Source organism: Thermoascus crustaceus (assembly GCF_041956765.1).
Source record: "Thermoascus crustaceus strain CBS 181.67 unplaced genomic scaffold VTN00scaffold_2, whole genome shotgun sequence".
NCBI lineage: Eukaryota > Fungi > Ascomycota > Eurotiomycetes > Eurotiales > Thermoascaceae > Thermoascus > Thermoascus crustaceus.
This window is the reverse complement of record NW_027192528.1, coordinates 4,029,943-4,047,795: the sequence shown is the minus strand read 5'-3', so window position 1 is coordinate 4,047,795 and position 17,853 is coordinate 4,029,943. Positions and strand designations below refer to the sequence as shown.

The following is a 17,853-nucleotide window of genomic DNA, read 5'->3' as shown; positions in this document are numbered from 1 at the left end:
ATCAAACCGCAGATAGAAAACAAGAAAAAAAAGTAAACGAGAAGAACTGATCAAGACGGCGCTGCGCGCGTCTGATGTAGTGTACACACGATTAGCACCATCGAGGTCTCTCAATGAGAAGAGAACAAAACGGGTCCAGTCACACGTAGTCGACACGGACGCCAGAGATGATGCGTGGTATTGATAGATGCCCACAGACCAACCCCTAACTTTTTTTTTGTAAGAAGTACCATTTCGCCGACCACTGAAGCCGAAGCTACCACGCCCAACCGTCTTTCATGGTTGAAAAAAAAGAAAAGCCGGAGCAATATTAAAGGATAAAAAAGAGCTGTGGAAAATCGGGGTATTATTCGTACATGACACAGAGATAAAAAAACGAGTTCCTGGAATGCTCCGTCTGATAGAGAAGTTGGTGAAACATCAAGGCTCCTCCTTTTCAAATTCCATGATCAGCTCCGTGAGTTCCTTGCGCAGCGAGCGGTTACGATCCCAAATCTCGATTATTTTCGCGCGATTGCTCAGGAAAACGGCCTTCTTCCAGGGCAGGTTATCGTATCTTGGTCCTGCACTTCTGGAGGGAAGATTCCAGGCAATATTGCGCATAATCAGTGCAGCTTTGTATGCCACGCCGACTGGCTCGCCCCTCTCATTGACAGGTGTGTCATTGTAGTACCACCGTCGGACAATGCGCGGTTGGAGGACAGTACGTTTAGGGTGCGGAGGCTCCGCATCGGGATCGCGCTCTTCGGGCAAGTGTGATGCGACATGACCGGCGACCATTGCAGTGTCATCGCTGGGACCAGTCGATCTGAACTTCGTGCAGTCATTCCAGAGACATGTGTGAATAGGCGAGTCAGCCTTGTCAAGGTTGTAGTGGCCAGGACGATCTGTGGGCTTAAGGCCCATGTGCTCAGTGAAGACATGAGTACGGAGCTCTCCAGGGTTGGTAAAGGCGCGGCCACACTGCTTCGACGGATTGGACAGGACAGCCCACTTGCAGTAATTATAAGGGAAGCCCTGGAAAGTGTATGCAGTCTCTAGAGGGCGGATACCCTTGATGATGAACTTGGTTGAAGGGCCCGGTCCATTGATGACCTGTGCTTGCGCATTGGTGAACGTCGTACTGACATTTTTAATGAACTCAGCAGCGGGAAGAACACCGCCACCAGGAGCTTGAGAGTTGCCGAATCTGCTCTGGTACGCCTGCCAAAGTGCAATCTGGGTGATCTCACAGTCTGGATCCTCAACAAAGCAGCAACGGAGCCAGCGGGAGCTGCGTTCAGGTTCAGCTAGTTCCATGAGATCCTTGTGGAGTTCTGGCGGCACAAGGGGAATCTCGGTTGGAGGCGGAGCGATCTTTTCCTCTTGCAGCACGACTTCTCGTTTTGCAGGCCTCGCTTCGTAGTACAACAGCGTGATCATCCGAGGTATGAAGACGGTTGGAAGACTGAACACTTCAATCATAGTCTCAATGTTCTCCGGAATGAGAGTGTACTGGTACCAAAAGTCCAATGCACCGCTCAAGATATCCTTGTCGCAATCCAGCAGTGTGTGGTAGAACAGTTGCCTGAGCGTTTCCTGAGGAACACGCTCCATGGCACGATTGCTTTCCGGCTCTTCCATCTCGGTTGAAAAATGAGTTAAAGCCCATAGAGCGCGCACAACGTGGGCACGGTCTCGCGACTCGAGGCATCTGAGCAAAGAAATCCAGAGAGGATCATCCGGGTCCGTTTTCATGAACTTGGTAACTTCTTCTGCAATGTCCAGGGCATCGTTCTTGATTTCGTTGAGACGGGGCTGGTTTGGGATGTTGATAAGGATGACGAGACAGTCCCTAAGAAGACCCTTCGCATAACGCGCCACATAGTATGCATTTTCCTTCAAGAGAACCATGTTCCGCAGAACGAGAGTGGCCTCTTTGATATTCCTGAGATGATGATTGAATTCTTCGGTCTCCAGGGTGTCATCCGGAAGAGTAACCGGGATTTTCTTGATCCGATCGAGCAGGTCGCGCGTGCCTTGCAACGAGTTCAGGACATTAACTCGGTCCATCGGTTGGCGGAAGTCATATTCAAGTTCCCATTTGACACCAGTGCAAAGGAGAGTAATCTCCATGGCCTTCTCCATGAGCGTCTCGGCGAGCAATGGAAAACCTTCGAACTTGAATTTGTCCCAGCGCTGGTTGGAAATTTGGACAAGGTGGTAAAGCGCAAAATCAACTTCATCTGGGATCCCAGACTGAAGACCGTAATGAGCACGCTTGTAGATGTGGTCCGACTTGGGGACTTCAAGAAACTTGAGGGGATAGTAAGGGTCATAGAAATCAGGCTGTTTGGCGCTCTTGCCTTTTTCATCCTGACCAATGAACAAGCCAGGGCGGTTTCCAGGAGTTGCGACCTCGCGCGTCGCCATAGGGACCGGTCTGTCATCTTTTCCCACCCAATCATTGATATTAAAGTGAGCGCTGTAAGGGTTGGAAGACGGATTTGTGCTGGATGGCTGGGAAGAAGCTGGTTGGGGAGAGGAGGCGGCATTGGCACTCGAACGCGTCTGTCTGGCTGGCGCGGTGTTTGGAGTGAAAGGCTGGTTTGCCTTGGGTGCCTGACGCAGGCCCTCCCGCAACGACGAACGCGGTGTATTTGTAGCCATCTCTGGGCTCATCACTGACTCTTCTTGTTCTTCCTGGTCGCAAAGGTGTTCACCCACGCGCAGCCTCGGTCGTGGCTCACGCTGCAGAGCTCCCTAGTTGGAGTTGCTGTTCTGCTCCTTCTGCTCCTCGAACCACTTGGAGGTCGTTGTATCAGTCAGGTCTGTGGGTTCAGGATAGTGCGCGTAAGAAGTGAGGAGATACGAATCGATGGTATCGCCAGAGGCCAATATTTGGTCACTGGGGTTGATGGTCTCAGGATGAGGCGTGAAAGGGGCGAAGAGACGCGGGTCGAGGAGACGCGGATCGAGGGTGTTGTGAATGGCAGAGGTCTGGTCGCTGGTCGCGTTCCCGGTGAAATGCGTCAGGTAATATTGGTCAGGGTGTTGGGGGAGGAGAGGAGGTGAAAGGTTGCCGCCCGGTAAAGGCGCTTCCTCTTCTGCCTGTGGCTCTTCTTCCTGGCTTGCCTCCGCCTCGAGGTTAAAGAACCTCTTCAGCGTATCACCCGCCTCTGCAGGGAAGAACTGGCGGAGAAGTCGACCAAGCGTGTCAACCCTGGAATTGACCAAGGCCTGATATTCTTCAACTGTCCGCGACAGCAGACCCCCTCCCACGGCAGGGACGTCCTCCAGAAGCTCTTTCGCTGGCGGCGCTCGTTGGTGCAGCCGTGCAATCTCGTACGCGCTGAGTTGAAGCCGTTAGCAAGACTTCAACTCGGACACTGGCATCTATCGGACCACTCACGCAAGATACTTCTGGTAAATAGTCTTCACCTGAAATGACAGGTGCTCCGGCAGCCCCAGCTGCCCACAAAGGTCTCGCCAGTGGCTGGCCCCGCTGCGAGGATTGGAGAGGGAGTCGTATCCCCCTGCCGCGCAAACTTTTTTTAGGAGGATATATAGATCTATCCCCCGTTTCCCCGCGACTGGCTTGAGTTCGGGCGTTATGCTAGATGAAACCAGTCAGTATATCACTAGGAATAATATGTCAGAACACAACAGAAAAAGGACATACCCCCTTGTACTCAGAAAATCGCTGAGATCGCGATTGAAAGCGCTTCGCCTCGCTGGTATCCTTGACTCGATGGAGCTGCCTCCAGCACCTCCAGTTGCTGCTGTAGACTCCGCTTCGTCCCGAGATCTCTTTCGAGATCGCAGCGATCGCGTATCCCCAGCAGCAGCTAGAGGCGCTGGAGGCGCGTTCGGGACATCATTGTTCCGGCTAGCTGCCATCTTGTCACGTGAATTAGAAAAAGAGGCAAGTTAGTGCAGGTCACGTGAAGATATCCTGGCACTTTGGAAGGAGAGGAGCTGGTCAAGATCACGTGTACAAGACAAAATCACGTGGACGGAGGCGAAGGTGAGATGGACAACAACTGGTCACATGACCAAGGAGGATCTGGGACCCAGGGGGCCACTGCGATGTCTGAAGCTACATGGAGACAGGCATACACAAAAAAAGGAACTTTTTCTTTGATATCTTTTGTCTATTTTTTTCTTTCAGGACCTGGAGTGTAGTATAGTTTTATCCTTTGGTTCTGTTCGTAGTAATTGCATCTGATTGCCTGTACCATATCCAGCTTCAAGATCCTCTTCTTCCCCCGTCCCACCCTTGCTCGTAGTAAACCTGTCTCCATCATACCCTATCTCTCCATCCTGAGGATTTGTAACTTGAAGATTTCTTCCCATTTCCTCTTGATCTTTAATTATAGATGAACAAATACCTAGCACACAATCTACGCCATGTCTATGATTTCGCACCGTCCTGGTCAGTCGGTCCAACTTGCTCGTCTGGTGCTGGCTAAGTTCTCCCATACGACAACCTCCATCGAGTACAATGCTCCGCTGAGCTGGCATCATCTTGTTGGACAAGGGGACCTTGTTGCTGTCTTTGAAAAGCGTCGAGTTACAGCGCCAGAAACGAACCATGTTCATGAGCAGACGCTGCTCAAAGTGATTCGAAATCGCGAGGTCCTAGTACGGCCTTGTACTGGTCATTCTCAATGACCCTTCAAAAGTTACTGACAAATCTCATTCAGGAAGACCTCAACCTCAACTCTCTGGCTCGAGAAGCTACTAGCCAGGCTCTGTCAAGACAGATTGGAAAGACGAAGCCCTCAGTTGCCGTTATTGTGAAATCACCCTGTCTAGCTGTGCGATATCCGAGCAATATCGGACAGGTGCGTCAAGGATCTACCTTTATATCCATGTCCTGCTGAAAACCTGCTGCTAGATCCGGCGATTCCAGATCAAGTTCTCGTCTGATCGTGACTACTATAATGCCTTGGCAATACTGAGTGCACTCCATTGTCCCTTTACCGAGTCAAGCGGTGTTCCTCTGCACCCAAGTCTGAGACCACTTTCCTCGTCCTCGCAGTTAGGCCAGAGTTCTGCTGCCTCAGCTGCCAGTGCTCCTGTCTCAGGTTTCTCTGTGAGCGGTCTATCTTCTCACAATGGGATATTTCCTGCTCAATCGCCGGCAGAAGGACGCCCTTACGAAGCCAGATCGTCTGTTGTTGGTACTACACGCTCAGCATCTGCCTCAATGTGATTTTCACAGCTGACTAGTATCATGCAGGATCTTCTATATCTTCCTCCTCGCACACTACGTACAATACAATCAATTCTACAAGTGGATCTAGAATCCTTAAGGAACAGGAGTTCCAATCCACAGTCCCACACTTCTCGCAAGAGAGTGCGTCTTACGGACTTGGTGTCTCCAATGCTCTCGACAGCTCTCTGTCTAAAGATAGACCTTCTACGGCACCTGTCTATCATGACACTCAGCTGCTGAACCATATCTTGCCGCCAAAAAGGGAACTTCCCTTCTCGAAGCCTGCTGGGAAGAAAACTGCGAAATCCCGCACTACCAATAAGTTATCTGACAGCGAAAAGCGGCCAGAGAGCTCTCCGTATTTTCCAACCACCATCACTGGCATAGATATTTCCCAGACCCGTCCTGGACTGACAGGGGGTATAGCAGCAACATCAGAGTTCAAAGATAGCAGAAACTCCGCCAGCTTAGGTGAAAACAAGACGACAATTCTACCACCACCAGCAGCAGACGGACCACTGCAGCCGGATTCAGAGGTAAGACGATTCCTGGGGGCAGACCCGCTGCCACAGCAGCAGCATCCCGAGCTCTCCGTTCCCTTCATCAGACCGAATAATATATTCTCAAACGGCGGAGCCACCGCGGAAAGCCAAAGTCATCTCCCTCCTCCTTCGACAGTCGCGCAGACGTCACAAATCCACCTAAATCCACAGTCGGAGGAGGCATGGAAGATTTCTCCCACCAATGCCAGTTCTGGCGGGAACAATAACACAACCATCCCACCGACAGCAGGAGCAGCAGCAGCAGCAATAACAACAGCAGCCGCCAAGATCCTCACCTCCACGGACCTCTCTTCATACCTCTCCACGCCCACTCCCGAACGCACGGCGCTCGTTGAGTCCTGGGTCTGTCAGCAGCTCGAGGACGACGGGTTCCTGAAGCTGTGCGAGGACGTAGAAGGTGTTTGGAAGCGTATCGCGTTGGGAAGATGAAGTGCGTGCATGACACGACAGAGACTGGGGATATTTATCCAGTTATAGCTTTATTCATTTGTGAAACTCTTTCAGCCTTCCTTGTAGGTTTATTATTTGTAGACGGATGTCTTCTGTCTGTCTTGTTTTTTGCTTTGTGTTCTATTTCGCTTCACTAGGAGTTAATGTGAGGGGTATCTAGGTATTCATCTATGCATGATAACAAACTTAGTTCTTCACCTCGCAGTTTTAGGGTTTAGAGTCGAGTGAGAGTCCGGAGAGGATTAATATAATAATAACAATATCACACTAATATGAACTCATGGTACCATCAATATGGTTACTCGAAATTTTATGCGTTTCAACAAAAAAGCGGCGCAAAAGACATTCTGGTTGAATGCAACGCTGAAAGCCTAAAAGTTTAATCCTACAATTTTAGTGATTTCCTTACAATGTTCGTAAAGATGCCAATGTACTGCAGAAAAGGCAAGACCCGATTTCATTCATTACTCAGCCGGCTACAGATACATGGCGAATAAAACCCCGCAGGGCTCGCGTAGCTAGAAACATAAGATGGGGAAGGGAAAAAAAATTTTCACATCCCGATCCAGAGTAAGGGAAGAAAGACCATCATAAAGCAGAGCAAAAAGAGAAGAGGAGCCCCGATCCCAAACGGAACCTCTCTAGAACATGCATGTGTTCAATTGCTACTGCCGTTTTTTTTTGAGACTCCATGACAACACGCCGTCCGACTCCCATTGCTAGGTGAACTGAATTCGTCACGAGTGGGGGATAGTGAGAAAGGTGGGGAATTTTGACATAAGAAGAAAAAGAAAAGGAGAAATGTGTTAAACCGGAGCGGGGTGCTTTTCGTTGTACCCGGTAGGTGATTGGTTTTACTAGACGGATTAGATAGAGGTCGACTCAGCGAGCAAAGCCACCGACGACATTAAGGTAACCCTTCTTCGACAGGATCGTGTAATCGATGAACACGGGGCCCTGCTGCTGCGGAGCCTGGTTGGACGAGGTGGCATTAGTCTGGCCAGGGGCCGGAGCGGCAGGAGTAGAAGTGGCCACAGCGTTGGCGTCACCCGAAGGGACGGTAGTAGCTGGTGGAGAGGATGCGTTGGTCGTGACTGCACCTTCCGCACCGACTGCCAGATCTGCGAGATGCTGAAGGGAGCGCTGTTCGTTCGGGCCCATAACTGGGGGAGCATTCGCCGCGTTGTTTGCGTTGACGTTCGTGGTTTGCCCTGCCTGGGCCTTGGAGCGCTTCCACTCAATGACACGACGAATCCTAGCGTCCCAGACAGGAGTGGCAAAGATGTTTTCAAATTCGCCAGCTTTGGACGCCTGTTCCTGACGACGATCGAGAATCTGCTCGATCTTGCCCACGGCCTCCCAGCACAGATTGGCGTACATGGGGATATCGGTAGATTCAAGAAGCGTCATGGTGGCGAGCGCCAAAGAGTGGAGATCGAAAGGTGACGGAACGCGGGGGTTGTTGGTCGTCTTGGACATTTCTTGGACGAGCATCTCTGCACAGTGGATAACCTCATAGGGGCTCAATAGGTACAGCTGGCGTTTCATGAGGAGCTCCATCGTCCAGAAAACTTGAGGACCCACTGCCTCGAAGTAGACACTATGCGCCTGGTACTCAGGAGTGCTAGTCCTGTTGTATTCAAACGCGCGGAGACGTTCCATCTGGTGGTAAAGAACGGACTTGACAACTCGAGCATGGCCGTGATTCGTCCAAGCTATGTCCTCCTCGAAGGCCTGCATTTCGAGAACAGTAGGCAAAACGGTAGAATATTCTGAAAGAGTTAGATAGGTGCGACGGGAGTTTAATGGGGTTTGCCAACTTACTTGCAAGCTGCATCGTGGATTCCGGCAGAAGCTTTTCGTCGCCAGCAGCCGCAATTTCGTTGATCGAAAAGGGATCAAGGTCAGCCACACTTGCCGCGTGCCAGCGGCAAAGGATGCAGGCGATATTCCAGCCCCGTCGAGCGATGCCGGCATCGGAATCCATGTCTGGACTCTCGAATCGTTTGCCCAACCTCAACTGGCCCAGGTTTTTCGCGAGGGAAAAGCTCAGCTTGCCGGCTAATTCCGCGAGCGTGCCCTTCGGGATACCGTTCTTACCGCGGAAGTTGTCGGGTCCACGTGAATCAGACTCGAGAACCATAAAGAGAAGGATCTGAAGCCAGATCAGGTTGGTTGCAGTAGAACGTATCTGATAATACACACGAGCTTGCGCCATCACCAGCTCCTGAGCATTCTCGAAAGACAACACCTTGTCAAAGGGCTTTTCCAAGCGGGAAAGGTTGGTCCCTGTGACCGCATACAGAGCATGCAGGAACACCTCCTGGACTTCACGGCTGCATTGATGTAGGATTTCTAGGACACGATCCTTTGAGTTGGGCAGAATGGGAAGAATGGGGTGGATAACCCGGTAGTACCTAAATATCTGTTAGATTCTGTCCTGTTCCATTATGTGAAATGATAAGAACATACGCATTAAGGGCGCCTTCGTCAATTTCCACCGGGGTAGTGTCTTCTGCAGCTGGCTTGACATCAGACACGTCTGCAGGGGCTGGAAGCCCGTGTTCAGTGTCACCAGAAGACCAGAATGGGACGCCATTCTTAGTTGCCGTGCCGTTACCCATGGTGCCGGTCAGGAAGTCAGGGAGGATATTGCTAGTGTCTCCTGGGTTCACGTTGGCCATGTTAGGTTGAAGTGTTTGAGCCTGGTTAAAGGACGACCACGAACCAATAGGTTGGGTACGGTGCTGAAAGGGCGGCTGCGGAAATGCAGAGCTTGAGAAGCCCTCAGACATAGAAAAAGTCCGTTTACGACTAAGCAAACTCCCATCCATTGGAGGGGAGAACTCCTGGTAGCCTCTTGGCGACGACACCTCATTCATCTGGTACTGCATATCAGTGTGGCTCATGGACGGCTGCATTTGACTCTCGAGCGTGTTCAAACGCTCCGCCAGCTCCTTGATGTATCTAGTATATCTCATCAGCTGCTGCTCCCGTACGGTAAAGTATGAACCCGGATCGAAAAACAAGCTGCTCATACCCTTTACTAGGACCGCGTTTCATCGGCACTCGGCTGAACTGGCATGCAACGCCCAGACGACGACAGTTGGAACAGGTCTCGACACCAGCCTCGGAGGTTGCATCACATCGAACCTGAGAGACCGTGAGAGTTAGCTTCGTCGCGTCGCGCGTCTAAGGAAAGTGTGTTGTACCTTCTTGCGCCTGCATTCGTCACAGGCTCTGGATACCTTGGATCGCTTCCTTCTCGCGCTCTGGTCCCCGTAGCTCAAGTCGTGGTTGGGATCGACTCCAACCTGCTGGTTGGGGGTGAATTGCAGCATATGGTTGTGCTGCTGCTCTGGAGACGTCGTGCGGCCCATCTCGGACGTGCCAGGATTGGACCCCAGGACCATCGACTGGCCATGATGGAGACCGTTACTCGAGCCATCAGCGAGGTTGGCGCCAGATGTTTCGCGCGAAAGCTCTGCGGACAGGAGCTCGTCTGCCGTCAGTTGACGGTTGGAATAGTATTGCATCGTCCCTTGACCCATCTGCGCCGCGTTAGGAGACGGATATGACGGGGCCGGAGGCATATCTGAATGCTCCCTGGGATTCATATTTGCAGATTCACCGTCAGGGACCGTGGTAGGTTTGTGTGGTGGATGGAGCGGGTCTCCGGACGGTGGGTGAGGAGAGGTGTAGGGACGAGGAGCGCTCTCAGCCATGTGAGGAGAGAGAGGCAAGTTTTTAACAGGCTAATTTTCCATGGGCGGGGGGTTTGAATGGGCTAGCGCGGGCAGCAGGCCCCCAGAGAGCAGGACGCATCAAACATCGTCGCGCGACAAAAAAATATGGCGGTTCTCGACATCGACGGCGACATGGCTTGCGGACGAGGATATAGTTCATATTGGATGATCGCGTCGCGGCGGAGATCCGGCTTTTTGTTTCTGCGTCCAGCGACGGATTAATACTATTTCCCACCGGCCCAGACTCTCGAGTTTCTGCAGTCGAGCCGGACGTGCTAAAGCGAGCACGATCTACGGTCGGATTACATCTTGCTCTGCGCGCATGAATATGTCAAAGGGAGTTTTAGAGGGAGCTTTCCTCCCGGTCTGGCGATGCATCATAATGCTTTTTGGCCAGGTGGAAGTTCTGGGTGCGTGAAGTGTGACGGCACTCCCACTGCGCGGAAGCTCCCTTCGAAGCTCAGCAAAGAATCGCTCAAGCGTCCAGTGGCCTCATTCTTTACCATCTTCTGTCTTTATCTTGTATTATATGCTTCTAAAGCGTCTAAATTTGCTCCATGACGCTCTTGGCGTTGTCCTCGTGGATGATGCAATAAGCCATCAACGCCAATCTCTTCTTCCTACCTGCCGTCCCTTCACAGTCGGAATGGACCATATAACCTCGTGCGGCTCTTGACTTTACATCATTCCCATCCCAGAATCCTCTATGAGTTAATTATCTAGCTAGTCCAATCACCTGGCGAAGGGCAATGACTCCGTAACCCCTGCATCTGATTTCGCACAGTTCTTCCAGCCCTGGTGCTTCTCTGTGCCGTGTCCCTCGTGTCTGCTACTCCTTGTTGACGACCACAGTATGCACTCTAGTACAGTCTAGAGCTTTATTCAATTTTCGACTAATCATCAGTCAGTTGTGATGCTGGTTGTATGTATGTCAAGCCCACGCCGGCACGACGTCGCAGGGGTCGAGTTGACCGTATCTGGCAGCGGGAGGCCTTGATCAAGTCCTCATGCACCACCTATTTCCTTCTGGATCCGTTCGTTTTAACGAACCTGGAAGGGGGGGAGGGAGGGGGGGGGTATCTCGCTGGACGTTGGGGAACTTTATTCTCCTGCGTAGGGTCACGTCGCGCAGTTTGCCAACTGGACACAACAGCGAATGTTGACTCCGTACCTCGCTAATGTACAGCTCACTTTTCCTAGGACCTAAAACCAATGGCCCTTAGGTTGAGGCTTGACACCTCATACAGATTGGAATCCTTGACGAGCACATCATCGTCAACTTGATACCTGCCTTTAATGCTACGATTACTCGAGAGCAGAACATTACAAGTCAAATGTCAATGCTGTCTGCTATGTAATGTTTAGGGACTTAACTTTTTGGCCTACCGACGTATGGAGTACGCCGCAGATCGATCTCGGCCCTATAAAACATCATGGATCATTGGGTGAGATTCTGTGGCGTTCTCTGCAGGACTAACAATCCCTCCTCGGGGACTTTTTTGCCCAATTAGTCAGTCATTGGCTTTGTTAGCCCCCCCTCCCCCCCCCCCTTTCCTGCCCGCCCTGCCCTGGACTGTACAAGGCTGGCCGGCCTGCCTGTAGACAAGAAGAAAAGACAAGAGGCGTAGGCTAGCTGTGCGTCGGGGCGCAAAGTCCCTGTCGCCTTCTCTAGTTTTCTAGAACACCTGCGTTGTCGATCATAGAAAAAAATTACCTGAAGATCCTTGAGTCTTTCTGACAGGGGTAGCCAGCCAGCCAGCAGCCAGCCAAACCTTCTTTCCTCATATAGGAAAGAAAAAGTTGGAAAACTTGCAGGCAGCATTGGCCTATCGTGGTATAGTCAATCTTATTTTTCTTGAACTAGCCGTGCATGGTGATGAAGCCCATTCCATCTTAATATCCTTGCCCAGGCCCGATTAGGACCCCATGGACTGGATCCATAGATGGATGGACTGACTGAAGAGACTGCTGACAAGGATGGAAGGAGAACAGAATAGGTGGGTGCTTATACAAGTGACAGCCCTGGCATTAGGTTAGAACCGTGGTGAATACTGACACAATCGTATTACTACAATAACTAAAAAGCTAAGGCACGGTCTGGTCTGGTCTACGACTACTACGACTACGTATGCATACAGGCATAACGTGAAAGATAGGGGGAAGGCGGGCAGGTAGGGGGAAAAAGGCTAGAGCATGTACGGAATATGGTCTTGATTGCCCATTGATTTCATGTATCCTGCATGCCTCCTTCTATGGCATAGTATGATAGTAGTAAGTGTAACACGTTCAGTTGGGAGATTAGCAGCTAGGCCGATTTTCGGATAGCCCGATGGAACATGCAAAAGAAAGGATGCAGGGATATGACGGGGTCATGATCTTCGAAGGGTATCCTGGCACGATATTCTCATGCTTTAGGTAGATCGGCAAGAGGTACTGCGGAAATCTGATCTGGAAAGGTGAAGCGGGATAGTACCTATAAATGGAACACCAAACGCCCGGGCTGAAACCAGCCTCTGTAAATGACCCCAACTTGTTTCCGAGCCTCGGAGGGGATCGAAGAACTTCCAGAGAAGGCATCGTCAAGATGTCCAGTTCTGGGTAATATATGTATGATGCACTGCATCTCTTTTTTTACTTTTGCCCAGGGTGCTGTCGTGTGTGTGTGTGTGAGTACGATGCTCATCTTGCAAGATCTTTGCTTCGAGGCCAGCTTCTGCAGGGTTGAAACGACCGTCCAGGCCAAGGGGTCAAGAGGCAGAATAAAGGAGAAAAGAAGGAGATTGTTTCATCTACAGACAGAGCCTCGGGGTCAGGACATGAGAGCGAGCCATGTCTTGATTCTGAACGGAGTTGTCCTAAGTCGTCCTAGTATCGTAGTGCTTCCCCAGAAATGCCAAACCCCCGACTTTGGGGGGTGGAGATCCACCGAGGACGGAGTACGGAGCACCGTGCCTTGATGAAGTAACAGCACAGGGAAGGAGAAGGCTACAAGAGTGGAGGCCCATCCTCCGTACGGCACGCTCCGCAGGATTCCGGGGATTAGCCGGCGGCTAGACAAGGCGCCGGCCTCCGCATGCTCGACATGGTGACATACAGGCTTCACCCTGGCATCAGGCGAGCGGTGCAAGGGCCAGACACGATTGGCCGGCGTTGCAGATCAGGCGTTCGGGAGCTGCTCGGCCACATGACCCGAGGCTAACGGCGTCCGTCGACTCGGTGGCGGCCCAGCGCCGTGACGCCATCCCGCAGCAACAAAGAGATCGCCCCTCGATGGCTTGCTCTCCGCAGTCAGTTCGCATAGGCCTCTCGCTCTGTGCGCCGGTTGATCTTCGTGTTCGGGCGCGACGCTAGCCGCCGACACAATGCGATGAGGATACATTCGTGAGAGCAGCATAGGCCTATGGCTCTGCACCCGAAAGGGTAGCATTCTCCTGCCCTCTCCTGCCCAGCAGCCCGGGAATGCAGGCACTGCCGACCAGCTACTGCTGTGGAGACGAGTCCATTGCGGGACGCGAGCATGAACACCTGGCACCATGCCCATGGCGCAGCAGCGTCGAGTTCCTGTCCGCGGGCACGATGTAATCCAATGATGTTGCTCAGCGGCCGGTTTAGCGCATGCAAGAGAAGACCGCAAAATTCTTTCTAGAAGCCTGGCAAGAACAGGGCTTCCCTGGCAGCAACGCGCCTGCCGAAGATGGGCGGCAGGGGGGCCAACCCAACCGCAGCGTGCTGCATACCTAACTTGCGTATGTGCATCGCGCGATCGCCTGGATGCCATTCTCACCCACACATACGTCTTGCTGAGAGCCGCTGGGAGGCCTTGCCTTCTCCCACCCGAATAAGGACCCCAGCTTGTAGAAAGGCTACCAGCCTGGCAGGACATTCTGTCTGACGAAGGTAGGGAGTAGAAGACCTGCATCGGCATCCAGGATGATATGAAGTAATGAGCACGCACAGATAGCCAAAGTTAGTCGGGAGACGAATACGTCGATAGACTCTTTACACCGGACCGCGGTGGCCGGTCAAGACGCCGTCGGGGCATGGGGCAGCAGTCTGGGGCAGTCGAGGGTCATCGGGCTGGGTCAGCGAGGCCGAACCCACCAAACAGGCGATAGCCGTCGAAGATCTGGGACGGTGCTGGATGTAGCGTTTGGCAGACTCCAGAGCGGAAACTCTGCTCGTGGGCTCGTGCTCGAGGCACACTGGGAAGGGCTGTGTAGGACGGAGGGCTTGGTCGATGCGCACACCAGTACGACCCCGGATGGTAGACAATTATATTCGACAGCGCATCCCATCGATTATCCGAGTGGAAGGCACGTAACTTTTCAGTTCTTCAGAAAAGTTATCTGATCTTCCGCGTCCAGGCCAAATTTGCCTGGGTCATCCATCGTCACGAGCACCAAGGGCCGTGTGCTTCTACGACTGCTCACGCGGGACATCTTGCCTTTTCTCCATGCCTTTGCCTCGGGACATCGCAATTGCTGTATTCTGTGTCCGGTGAAAGGTGTGCCTTGTAGACCTGGCCGAAACCCGCCCGCAACCACCGTCCCGTGGTGTTGGTGTTATTGCTACTGGGGGGTTATTATCATACCGGACGAAAGCAGGGCAGCCGGAGTACAACATTCTGCCACGATAAGCCCAAACAGCCATTCCCAGCAGATCCTGCTGACTGCGACGGCGCGAGTCGACGCACCTCGGCGGCCCGTCGTCGGCGTGCTGCTCCTCCGGCACGCCACACCAACCACCTGGGCAACTTCACCCACGCTCTGCCCCCCCCGTCCCCCGAACTACTTCTTTTGCCAGTCGCCCTCGCCCCCCTCACGTTTTTCTCCTCTTCTTTTTCTTCATCTCCCCCCAACCCTCCCACCTGCCCATAGGTCTCCCTCACTTCGTTTTGGCCGCCACTACCGATATTTGGTGTCCTGTCTTACGGCCGGCGCCAAACGGTGCGTAGGCTTTGGGCCCCCCTTCCTCTTCAATTCCTGCTGCGCTATACTCCCAACGGGCCGTTCTCCCGAGTCTTGACCGACGCGTGGACAACGGCGTTTGGCTTCTTGCGCATCGCAGAGATTACTCGAGATACCCGTCGGTTTTGGCTGTTTGGATGCTCTGTCGTTCTGCCGTATCTACGAATTCATTATAGACGCCGGTTCATATCGTCTCCCGCTGGCTGCGTGACAGCCGCTGGTCCTCTACATTCGCCTTGACGGCCAGTCCGCTCCTTCGAGCTTCTTATCTTTCTATCCTTCATACTTTCCTTACACTCCGCGAATCGTCGCATGTCCTCTCACCAGTAAACCGCGGCAATGCTTATCGATGGCGAGAAGTGGGCTTGTGAAGCTTGCGTCCGGGGTCACCGTGTCAGCAGCTGTCACCACAGTGGTATGTCGACTTGCTTCTGCTCTCACATGGGGCATCATTTTTGGCACGTCCAGTTCTCTAGCTGACACAACAAAGATCGACCCTTGACCCACATCAACAAAAAGGGCCGACCAGTCTCTCAATGTGCCCACTGTCGAGGCCTACGCAAGTCGAGGACAACCCACGTAAAGTGCGAGTGCGGTGACAAGAAAAAGAACAATAACAACACCAATCACAACAACACCAGCAACCATGAATCTGACCCCAACAATGTCAATGACAAGGGAGATCATAAACGTGAGCATGCTGAGGGTGACGGGTTGCAATCAGTTTCTGATTTGATTACAGAGGATCATCGCCAGCGTTGTTGTGGCTGCTCCCACGGGCAACGCTGCACATGTGCGCTGAAGAAAGAACATCACCTCGACCCGGTCCCAGAGACCAGCGTGCCCCCAACGCAGCCGGCTATCCCGTCGGAACCTAGGAAGCCGCGTCTGACGTCGACGAAGTCGGAAAGCACACTCACTGTCTTCCGCGATGGCCATCACAAGCCTGCCCACAAGCACAACGACATGGCCCACAAGTGTGGAATGCCCTACACGATCCCGAGATCTCACACCATCCACTCGACGTCAGACATTGCCCAGCGCTCCGTCGACCATCTCCCGTTGACCCAGAAAGCTGTCCTAGGACACGAGCTGTCTCAGCGACTGGATCAAATCACCAGTGCACCTCAACCTCAGCGTCTTGTCAAGTCAGAACATGGCTCGCCAGAGAGTGCTCCCGTTCCAAATCTGGAGCAGATCAATACCCAAATACCGCCACTCGACATCTCGTCATTCTCTCCATTTGGCACGACTACAACCACAAACTCGCCTATGACCTCAATGGCATTCCAGGACTCCTTCCAGGATGCCTACTTCACATCCCCGGACACCGAATTCCCATTGGGTTCTGCCGGATTGAGCGCACCTCCAGTGGACTGGTCGAGTTTCCCCCTGTTCAGCTCCGGTGTATCCGCGGCCACGAACAGCCAACCCCCCTCATACTCTAGCTTCGACTATAATACTTTCAGTCAACCGGGGTTGGCAACTTCGTCGTCTGGTGAGGTATCCGACATTGACGGCCTTCCCGGCTTAGGGACCTCGAACAATGACCTCCATGACCTTCACAGCGTAAGCGACGGCTCCGATGTTGATCAAATTCGCTTTAGTTCAGCTTCGTCGTTCATTGGCCTGCCGCAGACGCAGCTACTAGCCTCGAACAACCTCGAGTCGGTCAACATCGATGACTTCCTCAAATCCGCCAATGAGTCGACGGCGGCGCTGGAGCAACAACTCCAGGCCAACATGGCTATGGAGCCCAAGCCCCTTCCAATGCAGCACGACTACCCTATCCCCCAGGCCCAAACCTACATCCCGGGTGGTGAGCCAGTCTCAGCTCCCATGACTAGTCTCCCCATGACTAGTCTCCCCATGACTAGCTCCCCAACCGCCGCGATGTGGCCCTCGACCTTGTTTGACTCCACACCTGCGCCACCTCCACCCATGGAGGACCCCTTCTCGCAGCAGCAGTGGGCCAGCTAGCGAGTCCGTGGGGGTTGGCCAGATCGATGGATTCAGACCGGCTTCAAAGGCCCGTCGCGGTCATCTTGCCTTCACACTGTCTGAGTGACGCATAAGTCTTCATGACCTTGATGAGAGATGATGATAAATGCGTGATTATCTTGTCCAATTAGCCAGTCTAAATCCATTTGACTGTTTAGCTTTGAATCTTACGCGAAGGGCAAAGGCCCCTTCGTTTCCGGGTATTCTTTTTGGTTCAATGGCCACCACGAACCTGTTGGCTATGTGTTTTTTTTCCACGTGTAAGGCGTTACCGATTAGTGTTATCTATTTGTATACATGCGTCCTGAGGTAAACGAGACATGGGCTGGCAATTGTTGAATTTCCTGCGTCTACGAAATATCCACTTGGATTTGTACGTTCTTGCGGCAACGTATATAGCTCAACTACCCACCTGTGCTGTCTTGTTCACGTTGCCCGGGGAATCTTGCCTACACTTTGCCATTGTGTCTCAAACCCGCAGATGCTGAGGAGAGTTCTTGCTGTGCTTTAGAACTGTTTCTTGACTCTTATCGAGTTTGCCTACAGCAGATTCCCCATATTGTTTTCGCTGAGGTGATGTATTGTTTGTATATATGTTAGAGATGGGTCTTTCCCCAAAATGATCGTATGAATACGTGGATCATGTCAATTTCATCTTCTTGCCTAGTATATGGATACTACCTGCAGACTGATGACTTCACCGGGACACTATTATCCCTGCCGAGCAAGCGACACCACCTTGCCGAAAGGAATGATGAAAACGAGTGGTCGGGTAATCAAGCGGTGTACAATGTAGAAATGCTACTCGCAGGTTTATCTGCAGTGAAGCAGCCTTTCCCGTCCGTACAGGAATTCAGCCATGATTGTGTCAAGGAGTGGCTGGCTGATGTCGGCATGAATGGGGGCAGGGTGGTATGATAGATGCA

At 52.5% G+C, this 17,853-nt stretch overlaps 8 protein-coding genes across 8 annotated transcripts; 3 read left to right on the top strand and 5 right to left on the bottom strand.

Annotated features, from left to right (window-relative positions):
- Positions 1-420: 420 nt before the first annotated feature.
- Positions 421-2,649, bottom strand: VTN00DRAFT_4958 (uncharacterized protein; the record flags this gene model as incomplete). The annotated part of the gene is made up of 1 exon (XM_069431437.1): positions 421-2,649. One exon carries the CDS (start codon positions 2,647-2,649, stop codon positions 421-423), a length of 2,229 nt encoding a protein of 742 aa, XP_069290473.1.
- A 93-nt stretch (positions 2,650-2,742) lies between these two features.
- On the bottom strand, positions 2,743-3,879 carry VTN00DRAFT_4957 (uncharacterized protein; the record flags this gene model as incomplete). Its single annotated transcript, XM_069431436.1, has 3 exons — positions 2,743-3,331; positions 3,392-3,595; positions 3,662-3,879. 3 exons carry the CDS (start codon positions 3,877-3,879, stop codon positions 2,743-2,745), a joined length of 1,011 nt encoding a protein of 336 aa, XP_069290472.1.
- Positions 3,880-4,389: 510 nt separating this feature from the next.
- Positions 4,390-6,192, top strand: VTN00DRAFT_4956 (uncharacterized protein; the record flags this gene model as incomplete). Its single annotated transcript, XM_069431435.1, has 4 exons — positions 4,390-4,623; positions 4,686-4,826; positions 4,880-5,165; positions 5,225-6,192. The coding sequence occupies 4 exons, from the start codon at positions 4,390-4,392 to the stop codon at positions 6,190-6,192; spliced, it is 1,629 nt and encodes a 542-aa protein (XP_069290471.1).
- Positions 6,193-7,095: 903 nt separating this feature from the next.
- Positions 7,096-9,938, bottom strand: VTN00DRAFT_4955 (uncharacterized protein; the record flags this gene model as incomplete). Its single annotated transcript, XM_069431434.1, has 6 exons — positions 7,096-7,985; positions 8,038-8,630; positions 8,686-8,878; positions 8,942-9,180; positions 9,254-9,366; positions 9,426-9,938. 6 exons carry the CDS (start codon positions 9,936-9,938, stop codon positions 7,096-7,098), a joined length of 2,541 nt encoding a protein of 846 aa, XP_069290470.1.
- A 3,178-nt stretch (positions 9,939-13,116) lies between these two features.
- Positions 13,117-13,500, bottom strand: VTN00DRAFT_4954 (uncharacterized protein; the record flags this gene model as incomplete). The annotated part of the gene is made up of 1 exon (XM_069431433.1): positions 13,117-13,500. The coding sequence occupies one exon, from the start codon at positions 13,498-13,500 to the stop codon at positions 13,117-13,119; it is 384 nt and encodes a 127-aa protein (XP_069290469.1).
- Positions 13,501-14,863: 1,363 nt separating this feature from the next.
- On the bottom strand, positions 14,864-15,210 carry VTN00DRAFT_4953 (uncharacterized protein; the record flags this gene model as incomplete). Its single annotated transcript, XM_069431432.1, has 2 exons — positions 14,864-15,085; positions 15,139-15,210. The coding sequence occupies 2 exons, from the start codon at positions 15,208-15,210 to the stop codon at positions 14,864-14,866; spliced, it is 294 nt and encodes a 97-aa protein (XP_069290468.1).
- A 55-nt stretch (positions 15,211-15,265) lies between these two features.
- On the top strand, positions 15,266-16,906 carry VTN00DRAFT_4952 (uncharacterized protein; the record flags this gene model as incomplete). Its single annotated transcript, XM_069431431.1, has 3 exons — positions 15,266-15,341; positions 15,417-15,617; positions 15,669-16,906. 3 exons carry the CDS (start codon positions 15,266-15,268, stop codon positions 16,904-16,906), a joined length of 1,515 nt encoding a protein of 504 aa, XP_069290467.1.
- A 127-nt stretch (positions 16,907-17,033) lies between these two features.
- VTN00DRAFT_4951 (uncharacterized protein) lies at positions 17,034-17,415 on the top strand (the record flags this gene model as incomplete). The annotated part of the gene is made up of 2 exons (XM_069431430.1): positions 17,034-17,187; positions 17,237-17,415. 2 exons carry the CDS (start codon positions 17,034-17,036, stop codon positions 17,413-17,415), a joined length of 333 nt encoding a protein of 110 aa, XP_069290466.1.
- Between the last annotated feature and the right edge of the window lie 438 nt (positions 17,416-17,853).